Genomic DNA, 17,087 nt, shown 5'->3' with positions numbered 1-17,087 from the left:
TTGGAGTCTTTTGTGGTTCCATACAAATTTTAGGATTTTTTTTCTATTTCTGTGAAGAATGTCATTGGTATTTTGTTAGGGATTGCATTAAATTTGTAGATTACATTAGGTAGTATGGTCATTTATTAATATTAACTCCTCTAATCCATGTCCATGAGATGTTTTTCCATTTGTTGGTATCCTCTTCAGTTTCTTTCATCAGTGTTTTGTAGTTTTCCTTATAGAGGTCTTTTACCTCCTTGGTTAAATTTATTCCAAGATATTTTATTTTTTTATTTTTTGTAGCTACTGTAAATGGGATTGCCTTTTTTGTTTCTTTTTCACCTATTTTGTTGTTCATCTATACATTGCCTTTTTCATTTTTTTCCAAGTTTGTTCATTTATAGAAGTGCTACTTATTTTTTGTACACTAATTTTGTATCCTGCAATTTTACTGAATTCATTAATCAGTTCTGATAGTGTTATGGTAGAGTCTTTAGATTTTTCCATGTGTAAGATCATGTTGTCTGCAAACAAGGACAGTTTGACTTCTTTCTTTTCAATTTGGATGCCCTTTTTTTCCTCTTTCCTAATGTCTCTGGCTAGGACTTCTAGTACTATGTTTAATAACAGTAGTGAGAGTGGCATCTTTGTCTTATTCCAGTTCTCAAGACAAAAAACTTTTAACTTTTTTCCGTTTAATATGATGTTAGCTGTAGGTTTGTCATAAATAGGCTGTATTATGTTGAGGTACTTTCCTCCTATACTCAATTTATTAAGAGTTTTCATTATGAAGGGATGCTAAATTTTATCAAATGCTTTGCATCTATGGAGATGATCATATAGTTTTTGCTCTTGATTCTATTGATGTGATGTATGATGTTTATTAATTTGTGTATGTCGAACCATCCTTACATTCCTGGGATAAGTCCCACTTGATCATGACATACTGTCTTTTTGATGTATTGTTGTATTTGGTTTGTTAGTATTTTGTTAAGAATTTTTATGTGTATGTTCACTAGGTATATTGGCTTGTAGTTTTCTTTTTTGTTGTGTTCTTTTCTGGTTTTGGTATCAGGGTTATGTTTGTCTTGTAGAATGAGTTTGGAAGAATTCCATCTGCTTTTTTGGAATAGTTTGAGAAGAATTGGTATTAATTCTTCTTTAAAGATTCAATAGAATTTAGTAGTAAAGCCATCTGGGCCTGTGCTTTTCTTTGTTGGGAGGCTTTTTATTACTGATTCAGTTTTGTTACTGGCCTTCTCAGATTTTTCTGTTTCTATCTGCTTTGATCTTGGTGGGTTGTATGTGTCCAGGAATTTGTCTATTTCCTCTAGGTTTTCAAATTTATTGGCATATGGTTCATAGTAGTCCCTAATGATCCTTTGTATGTCTGTGGTATTCATTGTGGTGTGTCCTTTTTCATTTCTGATTTTATTTATTTGGATCTTTTCTGTGTCTTCTTAGTTAATTTAGCTCATGATTTGTCAACTTTATCTTTTCAAAAAAACAACTTTTATATTTTTTTAAATCTTTTATATATTTTTTTGTTTCAATTTCATTTATTTTTGCTCTGACCCTATTCTTTCTTTTCTCCTGCTAATTTTGGGTTTGCTTTGTTCTTGCTTTTCTGTATCCTTGAAATGCATTGCCAGGTTAGTTGTTTGAAATTTTTCTAGTTTTTCAATGCAGGCATTTATTGCTATAAACTTGTCTTTTAATATTGCTTTTGGTGTGTCCCATAGGTTTTGATATGTTGTGCTTCTATTTTGATTTGTTTCAGGGAATTTTAAAATTTCATTTTTAATTTCTTCCTTTATGTAGTGGTTGTTCCAGAGCATGCTGTTTAATTTCTATGTATTTGTGTAGTTTTGAATGTTCCTCTGGTTATTGATGTCTAGTTTTATTCAGTTGTAGTCAGATAAGATACTTGATGTGATTTTAATTTTTTAAATTTTTTTGAGATTTGTTTTATGTCCTAACATATGGTTAGTCCTGGAGACTAATGTTCCATGTGCTGATGAAAAGAATGTCTATGCTGTAGCTGTTGGCTGAAATATTCTGTAAATGTATGTTCCATTTGGTCTCTGGTACAATTTAAATGCAATTGTTTATTTTCTTTCTGTGATCTTTCTATGATCTGCCCAATGATAACAATGTGGTATTAAAGTCCCCAACTATTACTTCATTGGGATCTCTCTCTCTCTTTAGACCTTTAATACTTTGAATGTTGGCTCTACCTGTGAGTTTTATACTTTTACACGTTTTCATGATGTTGGTTATAATCTTTTTGCTTACAAATGTAAGACTCCCTTGGGCATTTCTTGTATGGCTAGTCTGGTGGTGATTATTCCCTTAGTTTTTGCTTGTGTGTGAAAGATTTTATTTATCTTTCATTTCTGAAGGTTAGCTTTGCTGGACATAATATTCTTGGCTGACAGGTTTGTTTTTTTTTCTTTCAGTACTTTTAATATAGTGTCCCATTTTCTCCTAGCATGTAAGGTTTCTGCTGAGAAATCTGCTGTTAGTCTAATGGGGATTCCCTTATGTGTGACTGGACATTTTTTTTTTTCTTAGTGCTTTTAAAATTCTTTCTTTGTCTTTGACTTTTGACAATTTGACTATAGTGTGTTCCAGGTAGGACTCATTTGGATTTTTTGAGCTTTCTGGACCTGGACCTGGATGTCCATCTCTTTCCCAAGACTTGGGAAGTTTTCAGCTATTATTAAATATGTTTTCTCCTTTTCTGTTACCTTCTCCTTCTACAACATGAATATGTTGAATAATATGAATATTTGTTCACTTAATGGTGTCCCATAAGTCTTGTAGACTTATTTTCAGTCTTTTTATTGTTTTTTATGCTTTTCTTTCTTTCAAAATACCTAGCTTCAAGGTCAGAAATTCTTTCTTTTGCCTGAGCTAGTCTGTTGCTGAAGCTCTAGATTGGATCATTTGTTTCTTTCATTGCATTCTTTAGCTCTTGGATTTCTGTTTGGTTCCTTTTTCTATATATCAATCTCATTCTTAAATCTCTCATTCAAATCATAAATTGCTTTCCTGATTTTGATCAGTTTTCTGTCTATATTCTTTTGTATCTCACTGAGTGTCCTTAAGGTTATTATTTTGAATTCTTTTTCTGACATTTCATATGTTTACTTATGATTGAGGTCTGTTACTGGAAAATTTTGGTTTTCCTTTGGAGGTGTAACATTTCCTTGTTTGTTCATGTTTGACGTGTCCCTACGTTGATTTCTATGCATCTGGTGGAAAAGTCGGCTGTTCCGATTTTATAGAGTAGGTTTCATATGGAGAAACTTATTCACGTAAATGGGTCTTAGGATGTTGGTTTGATGGCATGCATTGGCCTTGGCTATAGGTGGAGTCAGTAGTGTGGTCTCCATTGATTAAGCTGTAATCCACACTAGTGATTTTTTTTTTTTTTTTTTTTTTTTTTTTTTTTTTTTTTGAGACAGAGTCTTATTTGTTGCACAGGCTAGAGTGAGTGCCGTGGCATCAGCCTAGCTCACAGCAACCTCAAACTCCTGGGCTCAAGCAATCCTCCTGCCTCAGCCTCCCGAGTAGCTGGGACTACAGACATGCGCCACCACGCCCGGCTAATTATATATATATATATATATTAGTTGGCCAATTAATTTCTTTCTATTTATAGTAGAGACGGGGTCTTGCTCTTGCTCAGGCTGGTTTCGAACTCCTGACCTCGAGCAATCCGCCCGCCTCGGCCTCCCAGAGTGCTAGGATTACAGGCTTGAGCCACCGCGCCCGGCCTCACACTAGTGATTTTTATATGTGTTTTAGTGCATAGGCTGAGAATGTTTTGGGAAGTGATGGTGCAGCTTTGCTAGGGATGGGCTTGTAGGGCTGTTTTTCAGGCTAGGGGCACATGCATATACATGGTAAGGTGGCCAACTTGTGGTGGGCTTGCTAGGATTGGGATTACAGGACTGTTCCTGTGGCAGGGAGAATGGGCAGGCAGTTGCTCAGCTGGCCTAAGGAGCATGCTTGTCAGGAGAAGTTTATTGGGCTGTTTCTCAGGGCCCGTACATGGGCACATAGCTGCTTAGTCAGCACAGGGACATGTTTGTTAGGGTCAGCTGACAATTTTGTTTCTCTGTCCCTGAACACAGGCACAAGGCTGCTTGGTTGGCCTGGGGATGTGTCTGCCAGGGGCAGCCCATGTTTCTCAAGCTTTTGACATGGCTGCACAGGGTTGGGGTTGCTGGCCTGGGGTTGTTTCTGTGGAGGATGGCCCACAGGGCTATTTTTTAGGGACAGGTTGCAGGTGCAGGGATACTTGACCAGCTTTGGTATGTTTGCTAGAAGTGGCCTGTGAGGCTGTTTCTCAGATCTGGGTCTTAGGCTCACAGCTACTCAGATGGGAGAGTGTGCCTGCCAGTGGGGGCTTGAGGGATTGTTTCTCAGGCCCTGATTTTGGGTGCAGGGTCATTGGGCAGGCCAGGGCATGTCTTCCAGGGGTGGAGGTGGGGTGGGCACTGTGGGGCTGTTTTTCAGGTCCTGAGCATGGACACATAGCTGTTCCACTGGCTGAGGGGTGTATTAGCCACTTGGAGGTTCAGGGTTGTCTTCCACTTGAAGGACACAGTGGCTTAAACAGCTTAAGTTCACCCTGGGCAGAACTGTTAGACTGCTCCTTTGGCTGGAAATGCAGTAGTGGGGTGGGGGGTTGGTTTAGCTGCCGTGCAGGACCAGTGTCATAGCTGATCTGGGCCCATGCTTCATGCAGCTAGGGTTATGGTGTTCAGCCAGGTGGGCTGCGTGGGCTTAGTGGGATGAAGATGGAGCCCCAGTGCTGGAGAGGTGCAGTAGCTTCTGTTCCCCAGAGCAGGGTGCATTCTAGTGGTGGCTCTGGTCTGAAGATAGTACCCTGCTGCAGCAGCTTTCTCATAGGGAGTTAGTCAAGCTGGGGAGTGCACACCTTGTACTCCTAATCCAGGACAATGCAGCTATGTGAATTCCCATCAGCTTTTTAAACTGTGAGGACTGTGGATTCTTTTGTAGTAAGGACTTCCCTGAGACAGGAAGTCCGTCCTGACTCTGGGCAGATCCAGTTCAAGCGAGGGAGATTGGGCTGCAAAAGCTGGTTGCCTCCATGCTGCTTTCCTGGATTTCTAGTCACCACAGGTGCATATCCACTCCCAGATGCTCTCCCTTCACCACTTAAGTCTAAGCTTAGGTGTTTATTTATTGACTTCGACTTTTCTTGTAGAGGGAATGAGCACTGGTCAGCCATCTTGCTGATGTAACTCTTTAATATTTGAAATATTTAAATCTTAACTTAATCATTAGGTAGTGAAGTTATTTGAACACCGTCGCTTATAGTGAAGTTATTTGAACACCATCACTTATATGGTCTCACAATTTAATTTCCTTAAGAATCAAAGTAACTTGTCAAACAGTCAGAACAAGGAGAAAGTTATTTTAGCCAGAGAAAATATTACCAGGACTAGAAGACAAGCCTGAAAGTATATGGTATATTTGTGAACTCCTGTGGCTATAATGTAGGATATGTATACACATAGGAGGTTGGGGAGAGTAGGTAAGTGGTCCTGGGTGGAAGAAGGTGGAGATGATGGATGCTACTAACTGGAAGTGCAGTAAATCTATGGTCAGGTTGTAAAAAAAGGGTCTTGTATACAGTGCTGATTAAACTCTCTTCTTAGGCAATGGGAAATCAGTAGAGATTTTTAAGTGATGAGCTGAGTATTTTAAAAAGATAAATGGTGAAAATGAAGAAACCATAGAAGACTGTTAGAGTAGTCCTGGTAGTATACAATATTATTTTGTTCCAGGTCTATGATAGTGGGGCCAGGGAGGGATTGTACGAGAGATGTTTGGAGATATGTTGAATAGGCTATATTAATTTATTCCTTTATATTTATTGAGTGGTTTCTATATGCCAGGGATAGAATTTGTGGTGGCGGGAGGAAAACCTATTGGACGTCGAATAAATAGGACCTCAAGATAGCACTCCCTATATTAAAAAAAAATCAGCATGGCAGCTCTACAAATATGCTACAGAGAAAGGGGAGGAGACAAGGATTGTAGAGGTCTCCTGCTTGGAAAATTAAGTACCTAGTAAAAGAGGAGTAGATTTGAGGAGGGAAAATGCATTCTAGTTTTTTTTTGGAGGTAGTTGTGACAATTCAGTTCACATAGAGCTTAATTTATGGCCCTGTGTTTTCTGCTTAGTATCCTGATTTTATAAAAAGAATTGAAACTGGATGTCTTTTCTTTACTTCCTTCTGTTAGAAATAGCAGAAGTAAAAGTGCAACTGTTGTTAGTTTAGAACCCTATCTTAGAATATTTAAATTTTACTTTTTAGTTGAGTCAGTAACTTAAAAAATTGAGTTTAATTGTTAAAAAACAGATGTTAGTAAAAGTAAATATAGAGATTTCTGAGTAAAAATGAAGTGGGATCACAGAATTTTCCTTCACTAAAACCAAATGAAAGAAGGAAAAACTGGATGGTCGGGGAGGGAGAGGGTAAAAATGGAAAGAAGCAGCTTTATACCAAATACTTCAAAAAGTAGAAGGCAAGGAAAGAATGAGCAGATACTAGCTATATGTGACAAGGCTTCTAATTCCAACCCATATCCCAGAAACAAGACTAGGGAAAGAAGAAGTCTGTAAAATATCGAGGTTTCTCAATGTTACTCTTTAGAGAAGCAGACCTAAGAAATAAGAAGGGAGCAAAAAGTCAAGGAAAAAATCCTTAAGAGGACTCTGTACACTAGTGCTGAGCCTGAGCAGAGGCAGAGCACTGCCATTGTGAATGATACTCTGAGTTAAGGGCAAGATCCACAGCCCAGGAAGGTAGGCTAGCTCCCTGACTGGGGGGATGGTCCTGGTACAGGGCATTAAATGGCACCTCAGCCATGCCTATACTCACTCCAGTTTTGGTTCTCGCTTTCCTGTGTCTTTAGATTATACAAAAGTAGATTAAAAGTAGTACCCATTTCTCAAAGTAAAGTTTGTCTATGTGTGCATATATACGTGTACACTGAAATAAAAATGGTCTCAGCTAAGGTGAGAAAGGTGTTAAGAGTTGTTGAGGAGAACCTATTGGATATTAGAATAAATAGGAGCTCAGGATACCACTCCCCTTATTAAACAATTTTAAAAATTAGCATGACAACTTTACAAATATGCTACAGGAAATAAAGGAAAGAAGTAGCTATGAAAAGACTATTCTACATAAGAATAACTGATATCCCTGAAATGGAGACTCCAACAAATTGAAGAGAAAAAGCTTTCAGAAATTTAATCAAGATAAGAATTTCTGAAATGAAATGTATATGTGCAGATAGGCCACTGAATACCAGGAAAAAATTTTATGACATGACTAAAATTGACCATACCCTAGTAGTTATTAACTTTAAAAATAGAGAATTATTTTGGCATTCTGGCCAAAAAGAGAACATGACCTACACAAATGGAAAAAATTCATTTTTTTTTTAATTTAGTTGCAGTCAATTCCAGAAGACAAGGGAGCTATATTTACCAAGTTTTGTTGGAAAGAGCCTGTGAACTAAAAGTATTATGCCCAAATATCTGTTAGATTTGGTTTGGCTACTAATAACTGGATTAAACTGTAAGGATTTGTTATCTTGAGTACAAGAAGTATGGAAGTAGTCAATCCAGAACTGGTACAGTAGCTTCACCAAAGTCAACCCAGGTTCTTTCCTATCTTTGAATACACCTGGCTTCTAGTCTCATTGTCACTGTTCATGGTGGCTGCTGGAGAGACAGCCTTTAAAATAGCATTGGAGAGAGCAGGTAATGAGAAGGCGAAAAGAAAAAAAGGGCTTTCCCCAAGTAGAAGTTTTACCCAACACTTCTGCTTGTGTCTGGACTAGAACATAGTCTTGGCCACACCTGGTTGCAAGAAAGATTAGGAAAGGTTTTTATTTTAGGCAACCATGTGCCAGCAAAATGTTTTAAGAAGACAATGGGGTAATAGAATAATGTAAGTTGATTAGCAGTCTCTGCTGTGCCAACCAAGTTGTTAATCAAATACACAGGAAGCAAGCAGATGTTCTCTCACATGTAAGAGCTCAAGGAATATAGCACTCCTGATATTCTCTTGACAAATACTGCTTGATGATAAAATCAAGTCTGCCCTAAATAATTAAAATGAAACAGTAATATAATAACTTCAGGTATGGCCCATTGTGAAAAAATCAGCAGTGAGCCTTGAATCTGTTTAAATATAGAAGAAAACTGAGAAACTTTGGTGATCATGAAATAAAATCTAAATGTTACTAAAATCTAAATGTTACTGTCAGGATTTCTTTTTTTTTTAATTAAAAAAAAATTTTTAATTTTTATTTTTGAGACAGGGTCTCTTTCTGTTGCCCAGGCTAGAGTGCAGTGGCATGAGCATAACTTACTGCAACCTCCAATGCATGGCCTCAAGCTATCCTCCTGCCTTACCCTCCCAAGCAGCCAGGACCACAGGTGCATACCACCACAACTCTAGTACTGTTTTTCTTTTTTTTTTTAGGCAGTAGTACAGAGATACATTTAGTACTATTTTATTTTATTTTATTTTATTTTATTTTATTTTATTTATGTAGAGAAAGGGTCTTGTTATGTTGCCCAATATTAGTAAATAAAAGTACACATTTCTCCCACACCCACTGTAACTGAATTTTATTTAAAATTTTGCCAATCTTATAGTACAAAAAGACCTAATTATTTTAATAGGAATGTCTTCGATTACTAGTGAAACTTTCATTTTTCATAATAATTGGCCTTTTTGTAATGTCCTGTGATTTATCTATTTCTTATCCCTTGACCAGTTTTCTATTGGTTTTGTCATTTTCTTACTGATTTGTAGGAATTCTTTAAACGTTTCAGATAGTAATCCTTTGTTATCAATTGCAGATATTTTTGTCCTATCAGTTACTTGTCCTTTAACATTGTTTATAATATTTTTGATAGAAGTGCTACATTTTTATGTTGTCAATTTTTTTTTATATTTGTCATGTTTATTACCTGCCATTTCATCTTTTCATTCCAATCTGTCTTACATCTCCTCAATGCCTTTTGAGTTTTGTTAAAGCCAGGGATCTTCTAGCAGCCTTCTTAATTCTTTGTGAAGTACTCTTCTCTCTGTCAGATTCTGTAACATCACATTCACTTGCTTTCTTTCAGTTCTTGGCCTCTCTGAATCCACCTTTTCTGTGAGTAGTAGGGGACTTGCGGCTGGACCTTTTCGTTTTCTAATTATACTTTTCTTAGGTGATAAAATTTATTCCTATCATTTCATTAAAGTGATCCATGGAATTATTTTCTGTTTTATTTATAATAAAATTACTTGCTATGGCATCTATGATGCATGTCTCCTATTTCCCTCTCAGACTTCATCTTGAACCACTGTCATCTCTGTCCCAAGGTCTTTGTGTTTGCCATTTCTGCTGCCTAGAATGTTCTTCCCTCAATACTTAGCATAGCTGGTTCTTCTCATCCTTCAGTTCTCAGTTCTCAGGGAAGAATTCTTTGACTATCCTTTCCAAAAGTATCCCATCATATCCCATTCATATCTCCTTGTTTGTTTCCTTCTTGACACTTCCTCAATACAAAAATCCTTGTTTTTCTATCCTAAGATTGAAACAACTTTGAGCATATAGTATGTGTTTATTTTTCACAACATTTCTATGAAATATTATCCTCATTACAGATGAATAATTAAAATCTTCTCAAGAAATTGTGGTAATTTATAGGTCACATGATACAAAGTAGCATACTTGAAACTAGTAGAAGGTTGCATTCTTTTTGTTTAGCTTCAGTATCAGTATGAAAAATTTGATTTGAACCTTGGCATTTATTACCCTTTTAAGGGCAGAGCAGCTTTGTTCCCAATTTCCAAGGTCTAAAAATTCCTTGCTTTAGCTGTGGAGGAGGCAACTGAGTTATATTTAACTTTAGTATTTAGGAATGGAGTTAGACTAGTTTTGACAGACTTGCCTTTAACTCATATTCATTGGACCTTTAGATTTGCAAAAGTTATATATTGGTTGATTTAGTGGTATGTCAGTAAATAAATCAGCCATATTTATTATATTTTACGATAACTTTTTACCTTTTAATGGTAGGAAAGAGTATGTTTGTGTGTTTATGTGTATACACTTGGGGAGAAAATGGAATTTAAGAGGCCTGGTCAAAAATCTTCCTTGTTTTGGGGTCTGCTAGTAAAGGAATGCAGAGGAACTCCTGTACATCATTGGAATCACCTTTATTGAGTTGTGGAATATTTGGCTAGATGGCAGTGGTGACAAACTGAGGTCCAGAGAACTCTGTAACTTATTCAGTGGCACACAGCTCTTAGTATTAGAACTTGAGTATAGAAACCAATCTTCCTGATGCTTAATCATTGCTTTTTCTCTGCTCTACTTCATCTGCATGTATTACAGTGCCCTGAGTACTTACTGAGACAAGAAGAATGATGCCCTTTTTTTCCTGGAGTGTTTTCCTGGAGTGACCTATATGGCTCTATTGCTTTGCATTTTTATTTAAATGACAGATTTATACAATGCAGATCAATGCTGGAAAAGAGACATCAAGCTTCAACATTTTTTAGTCCAGATGAGCACTTGTAAGGAAGCCTCATCTTAGAAGAAGTAGGATTTGAATTGATTTAGAAGGATGGATGAGTGGAGCAAAGGATAGAAGGGGAATAAGAGTGTGAATTAAAATAAAATCTTAAGCCTCCCAGCCAACTGAATGAACTTCCTCTGGCCAAGGAGATCCCAGGAAAAACTTTAAAACTGAGTTGCTGGCCATGAGGAGAAGGGAAGTCAAACACACCTTGTAATGCCCCTTCTCTATTGGAGTTACTTCTTGTTTATACTCATGTGTAATTTGGGTATCTCTGAGTGTGCTTTGTCAGATGTCTGGTTCAGAAATCTATCTTCAACATGTTGTAAAACCTGTTTTAAAAATAGGTATGAGCCATTCAGTGTCGCTGAAAGGTTGTTGACAGAATGGAAAAACCATGAAATGATTTGTAGAGCAAACCTTACCATTACTGGAGAAAGATTTTTTAAAAAACAGAAAATTGATTGAATTTTTATTTCTGCACAACCAGATAAATATAATTAAAAATATTTAGAACATTTTACATATCTAGTGTACTTTTAGATTTTTGAAATTTATTTTTAAGTGTAGCTTGGTAAACCAAAATATATGTTTTTGAAAGTCTTTTGGATCATTTTATTATGAGGCAGTCAGTGTTTTCTTCATTTTCATTGGAACTTTTTCTTTAAGCAGAAAACACTATTATTTGTATATGACCATTTAAATATTTCCTAAACATATTAACTGTATCATACATTTAATAGAGTGGGTGATAAAAAATCTTTTCACATTTTTTATATGAAATGTATATTATTTATACTCTTGGAGGTTGAGAGAGAGGATCTTTATCTTGGTAGATAATCTGGAATTTTTTTTTTTTTGAGACAGAGTCTCACTTTTGTTGCCCGGGCAAGAGTGCCATGGCGTCAGCCTAGCTCACAGCAACCTCAAATTCCTGGGCTCAAGTGATCCTACTGCCTCAGCCTCCCGAGTAGCTGGGACTACAGGCATGTACCACCATGCCTGGCTAATTTTTTCTATATATATTAGTTTGCCAATTAATTTCTTTCTATTTATAGTAGAGATGGGGTCTTGCTCTTGCCCAGGCTGGTTTCGAACTCCTGACCTGGAGCAATCCACCCGCCTCGGCCTCCCAGAGAGTTAGGATTACAGGCATGAGCCACCACGCCTGACCTGGAATTTTTATCAATAAAGATTGGGTAAAATAGGGAGGAGGAGGGAATGCGTATATACATACATAATGGATGTGATGCTCACCGTCTGGGGGATGGACATGCTTGAAGCTCTGACTCGAGGGGGCAGGACAAGGGCAATGTATGTAACCTTAACATTTGTACCCCCATCATATGCTGAAATAAAAAAAAAAGATTGGGTAAAGTAAAAGGGAGGTAAAGTGAAAAATTGATATTCTCATATTTTTGTACCATTTTTCATAGTTTGCATGGGACACGTGGGTTATAATCAATTTGAGAAACATACAAAATTGTCTTGACAAACAAATATAAAGACGATATAGTGTTGTAATGAATAATCTCCTTCAAAATCAATGAGGAAAACCTCTAAGATGAAATGTGGTTAATCATACCCAGAGCTTTCCAGAACAGAAAAACCAAAATGAGAGGTTTTAGGTCAGTCAGGGGAAGCATCCAAAAAAACCCCAGTGAGAGAAATGAAGGTGGCCACACCTGACTGAGAAATTTAAGTGAAGGTGAACTTTGAAATGTCTAAATAATCCATGTGTATATATTTGAGAGTTGATATTGTGATTTTAAGATAATCAAGTAACTATTTTTATTTTGAGTATCAACAAAACCTGATTGCGTGTATTCCTCTCTAAACTGTTTGCCATGTTTAAAAAAGGAAATATAAATACTTCCCAGTTCCTAGATTGAGAAATTTTTTGATATAAAAATAATACAAATAATTAGAATTGAATTGAATACTACATGTCCTGGACTGTGGTAGGCATTTTATGTATATTTTTAATTGGTCAGAAAAATCCTGTAAGGGATGAGTAGGTACAGGTATTCCTATTTTACAAGTGAAAGATACCAAGATTCAGAGAGATTAAGTAACTTCTTTAATATTATATAATAGATAACAGAGCCAATATTTGAAGCCAGGTCTTTTGACTCTATTCTCCTCTTTCCATTATGTCAGGGTATTTTTTAAGAATTCCAAACATAGTTTGCTTGAATTTAATCCATTAAAGACAGAATCATTAATATATTAGGAAAGGTAATAAAATAATTTGGTTATAACACTGTCAAAAATACAGGCCTTAAGTAGATTCTACTTTAAATTTTAGAAGTTAGTTATCTGAACATTTGAACTTGCTAATGATTTTAATTATGTTTGAATACTAATATGCTCAAGAATCATACATGCTCCCCAAAATGGTATATAACATGTCTGGTATTCTGTTTACTGTGGCAAATTGTAGTGGTAGCTTTTCTAATGTTGAAGATCTGCATGTGCAAGGATTGGCTCAGCAGGGTTCTTTACTCCAGGATTTCCCTGAGATCCTGTCTGGCCTTAGATGATCCTTATTTGTAACAAGTTCTAGGGACAGTATCAGCTTTTAAAGCTGTTTTAGGTTCATTCTTAACACTAGACCAGTGGTGCCTTCTATTGACTTCTTATGTCATCTTATGACTAGAAAAGTATTTTATAGTTAATTGGAATTAGTCTGGAATTCTCTCTAGGGCTAAGAAATCTGTAAGTTTAGTACCCAATTACTCTTAGACAAACACAAGAAAGATGCTTATAAAATGACTTTTGGTGTATTTCCAAATATTAGCAAACTGATATCTGGGAAGTCCTTAATATTAAGTATTATTGTTACTCACTAATATTGGCTTAGTATTTAAAATAAATTTTAGGATTCTTGGGTTATTTGATTGTAGTTTAGTTTTGTGTTTACTGAGTGTCAGGGAAAATTAAATACAGTTATAAATTTTAGCATCTCTATGAAGCCATCTTCTAGCAATAGTAATTGACACTAGTTCCTAAAACTACAGGAAAACTGGTCTGTCACTGAGTGAATGAATTGGTTTCTATTATATGTGAATTTATAAATGAAAAATTTTTAGTATAACCTGGGAAATTCTCAAATATATTCTCAAATATATTTAAAAGATTTATTTTTAAAAAAATTCAACCTATTTTGTAAGAAAATTCACGTGTTACAGTCATGCTAAAAGAACCTTCTTTTATTATGGCAACTGATTTTTGTTTACTTAAGAGGACCTGTTACTAAAATAGTAATGAGGAAGGGTGTAATATAAGTATAGTCATACACCCTTTGCTCTGCAAGTAACCAGAGTGTTACCTATGCATGCTGTTCAGTCTCCCTTTGAAAGGTGGAAGTAAAGTGTTTGTGTGTTTTTCTCTCTTGCACAGCCTAAAATGACTAATGTGTGATTTCAGTGGAATAAATGGCGTCCAAAGTCACAGATGCTATAGTCTGGTATCAAAAAAAGGTAAGTTGATAGTCAAAACTTTTAACTTTTAAAATGTTTAATTACAAAAATGCATGTTTGTGCTATGGATTTATGTCAAATATTGCCTAAAATAATGACAAAATAGATTTTAGGACTTTTAGTGGAAGGGGAAGATTATTTTGGTTTTCCTTATGTTTATTTGACCTCTAAATAAATTAGAAAGGTGATGCTTAAAAATATTTTTTTACTTTTTATTCTATAATATCAAAGTATCTAGATTAATTATGGTCAGTTATAATATAAACCAAATCTCCAAGATTATAGATATATTAGCATTTTATAAAAGTGTTTACATTTTTCTTTAATTTTTTTAAAAGAAAGGTTAGCAGAGCTTTATGATTTTATATCAACAGTTTTTAACCTGTTTTTTGTAACTTACAATTCAATAGGTGAATCTTTTCAGTAAAATAAACCATTGGTGACTGTATTTTATAAACTGAAATAGTAAAAATGCTTATTTTGATGTTTTAGAATTGTTATAACTAAACTACTTATGTCATCCTATATATTTTGAAATAAGCTTTACCAGTGTAATGTTTTTCTTTATAAAGTTCGAAAGAATATATGCCTTTTAAAAAAATACAATAAACTATACTCCTAAAGTATAGTTCTTTAAAATGTATGTTGTTTTATGTAGTATCTTAGATTTTTTTGAGTATGTAGTGAATTATGTTTGTTTTCACCTTTTAAAACATTTGATGCCTTATTTTTCAAGTCTCTATTAACAAAATATAAAGCTTTTCCAATATAGGAGAAAACCAGACAATTTTTAATTTAGTTAAATTGAAAATAGGTGATAATTAAAACACCTTAAAGGTTAGACAAACCTAAGAATATGGTCTTTGTATGTGTTATTTATTTTCTGGGTAGACCATGCCACAGATACGTAATACATTTTTCACATAAGGTACTTAATTGGAAGTATTGATGCTGACATACTATTAATACAATCTTTTGTAGTTCTATATTAGTGTCACCTTTATGTTTAACTTTCTAATCAACTTAAAAACCAGACTGCTTGTCTAAAGAGCTAAATGAAAGAAAATTCTGAATTAAAAAAAACTAAAAAAAATTAAATTTCTTACATTTATCTTTGAAATTTTTTCTCATTTCCTAATTTCTACTTGTGGAAGTAATGTTTATCAAACATTTTCTCTTTTTGGCTTCTTATATTAAATATTTCAGACTTCACTGAAGATCATTTATAGAACATACTTGGTTGACCTTTCTTGGGATCGGAGGGTTTGAAATATTATATTAAGTTAGCACAGTAACACCTCTGTTATCTGAGGGTCATTTACTTAGCAGCTTTGGATGTATGTAAACAAAAAATTTTCCAGAGCAACCATAACACATGTTATAAAATATACCAGCAAATGCAATCACATATTTTGTTAGACAGTTGCTAAGAACTATTAAGTTTAATTTGTGTCTTCTTTTGTTTTTAAATTTTTTTGAAGAAATACATGTGAATACTTTGAAAGATTAGTGTTTCAAAGCTTATTGAAAAAAGAAAAAAAAAGCAGCACCTGGTACAACCCTTCCTTGTCCTCACCCAGTCTCTGAGTTCTTTCTGCTCCCCAGAGGCAATCATTTAAAACCCTATAGCTCAGTAGTTCTGAAACCAAAGTTCTGTCACTTCTTATCCCTGCTAGGAAGTTGGGGAGGGGGACTGCATATGTGGGATGTGAGGTTTTAGTTTTCATAATTACTTTTGGGGGGATAGTAGCATTTATGGGTAAGAGTCAGAGGTACTAAATGTCATACAGTGCTCTAAACTGGGGTGGGCACTCTTTTTCTATAAAGGGCCACATAGTAAATATTTTAGGCTTCGAGGGCCATGGGTCTCTCCTGCAATTATTCAACACTATCATTGTAGCACAAAAGCAGCCATAGACAATATGTAAAATGAATGGCCCTGGCTGTGTTCCAAAAAAGCTGAATTTACAAAAGCAGGCAATGATCTAGATTTGGCCCACAGGTCTTGGTTTGCTGAACTGTGCTCGAAAACAGCCCCATATAACAAGTAATTGCCCTGCTCAGAATGCAAACATGCCCTTTTGAAAAACACTTTATTTTTTATGATATTTACTTCATGTTTTTAAATGTGCTTATCTTGGCTTTTCTTGGTCATTTCATTGTAGATGTTACTTGTTGACTTTTGACCCTATGATTAGGATTTAGCTTTTTATAAGTTCCTCCTAAGCCTCCTTCCTCTATCCTCTCAGTGACTAAAAATTTTGGTCAAATCAGTATTCATTTTATGCTTACGTTATTATGTTTGTGTAGAGCTGTGCCATGTTACATACTACCATATATACAGACTCTTTTTCCCTTTTGCTAGTTTTTTTTTTTTTTTAATTCTTCAGAATCTTTGGTAGAACAGTGAAACTTTTGTTGCAATCAGTGATGTTTAGGTATTCTATCAGTTTCTTGGAAATGACCCTGCTCTTTCTGCTCCATATTGAATGAATTTTTCTGAAGTCATGCTTCATCCTGCCATTAGTATTTCCTTTTATCATTAACCTGAGTGTTCCCTTACTACTCTGAAGTCATTCAGATTTGTTTTTCTCTTAAATATATGCTTAGAAAAAAATCCTTTTAGAAGTGTTTATGCTGCAGTGAAAATAACACTTGAGTAGTACGGTAGCTGTACTTGCTGATTATTTAAATATGGGCAAATAACTATTTCTTTGAGCCTCAATTTCCACATCTCTATATTGACTAGATAATGGTTCTCTTTTCAATTATGGATCCCTTTGAAATTGTGATAAAAGCTAAGGATCTTATTTTGAGAAAAATGTATATAATGTACATAAACACAAAATGTCACATCTGTCTTGAAACCTGGGTTAAGAGGTTTTAGATTAGATGATTTTTTAAAGTTTTGATATTTTAACATTCTTTGATTTTGTGACTGTCAATCAGTAGTATCCAGCTCTTGATGGGCAGTCTCACTGTAAATA

The 17,087-nt window shown here is 35.2% G+C and overlaps 1 protein-coding gene across 7 annotated transcripts in view; it reads left to right on the top strand.

Moving 5' to 3' along the window:
- PHTF2 (putative homeodomain transcription factor 2) overlaps positions 1-17,087 on the top strand; it is a 111,506-nt gene that overhangs the window by 17,789 nt on the left and 76,630 nt on the right. For all 7 annotated transcript variants that reach the window (XM_076006493.1, XM_076006492.1, XM_012747437.2 and 4 more), the window contains exon 2: positions 14,021-14,100. In XM_076006493.1, coding sequence (XP_075862608.1) covers positions 14,056-14,100 — 45 coding nt within the window. In that variant the 5' untranslated portion in view covers positions 14,021-14,055. The remainder of the gene's footprint in view (positions 1-14,020; positions 14,101-17,087) is intronic.

The sequence above is a fragment of the Microcebus murinus genome, chromosome 9 (assembly GCF_040939455.1).
Source record: "Microcebus murinus isolate Inina chromosome 9, M.murinus_Inina_mat1.0, whole genome shotgun sequence".
In the NCBI taxonomy this organism is placed as follows: Eukaryota; Metazoa; Chordata; class Mammalia; order Primates; family Cheirogaleidae; genus Microcebus; species Microcebus murinus.
The sequence above is the reverse complement of the archived record's forward strand: the minus strand, read 5'-3'. Positions and strand labels throughout refer to the sequence as shown.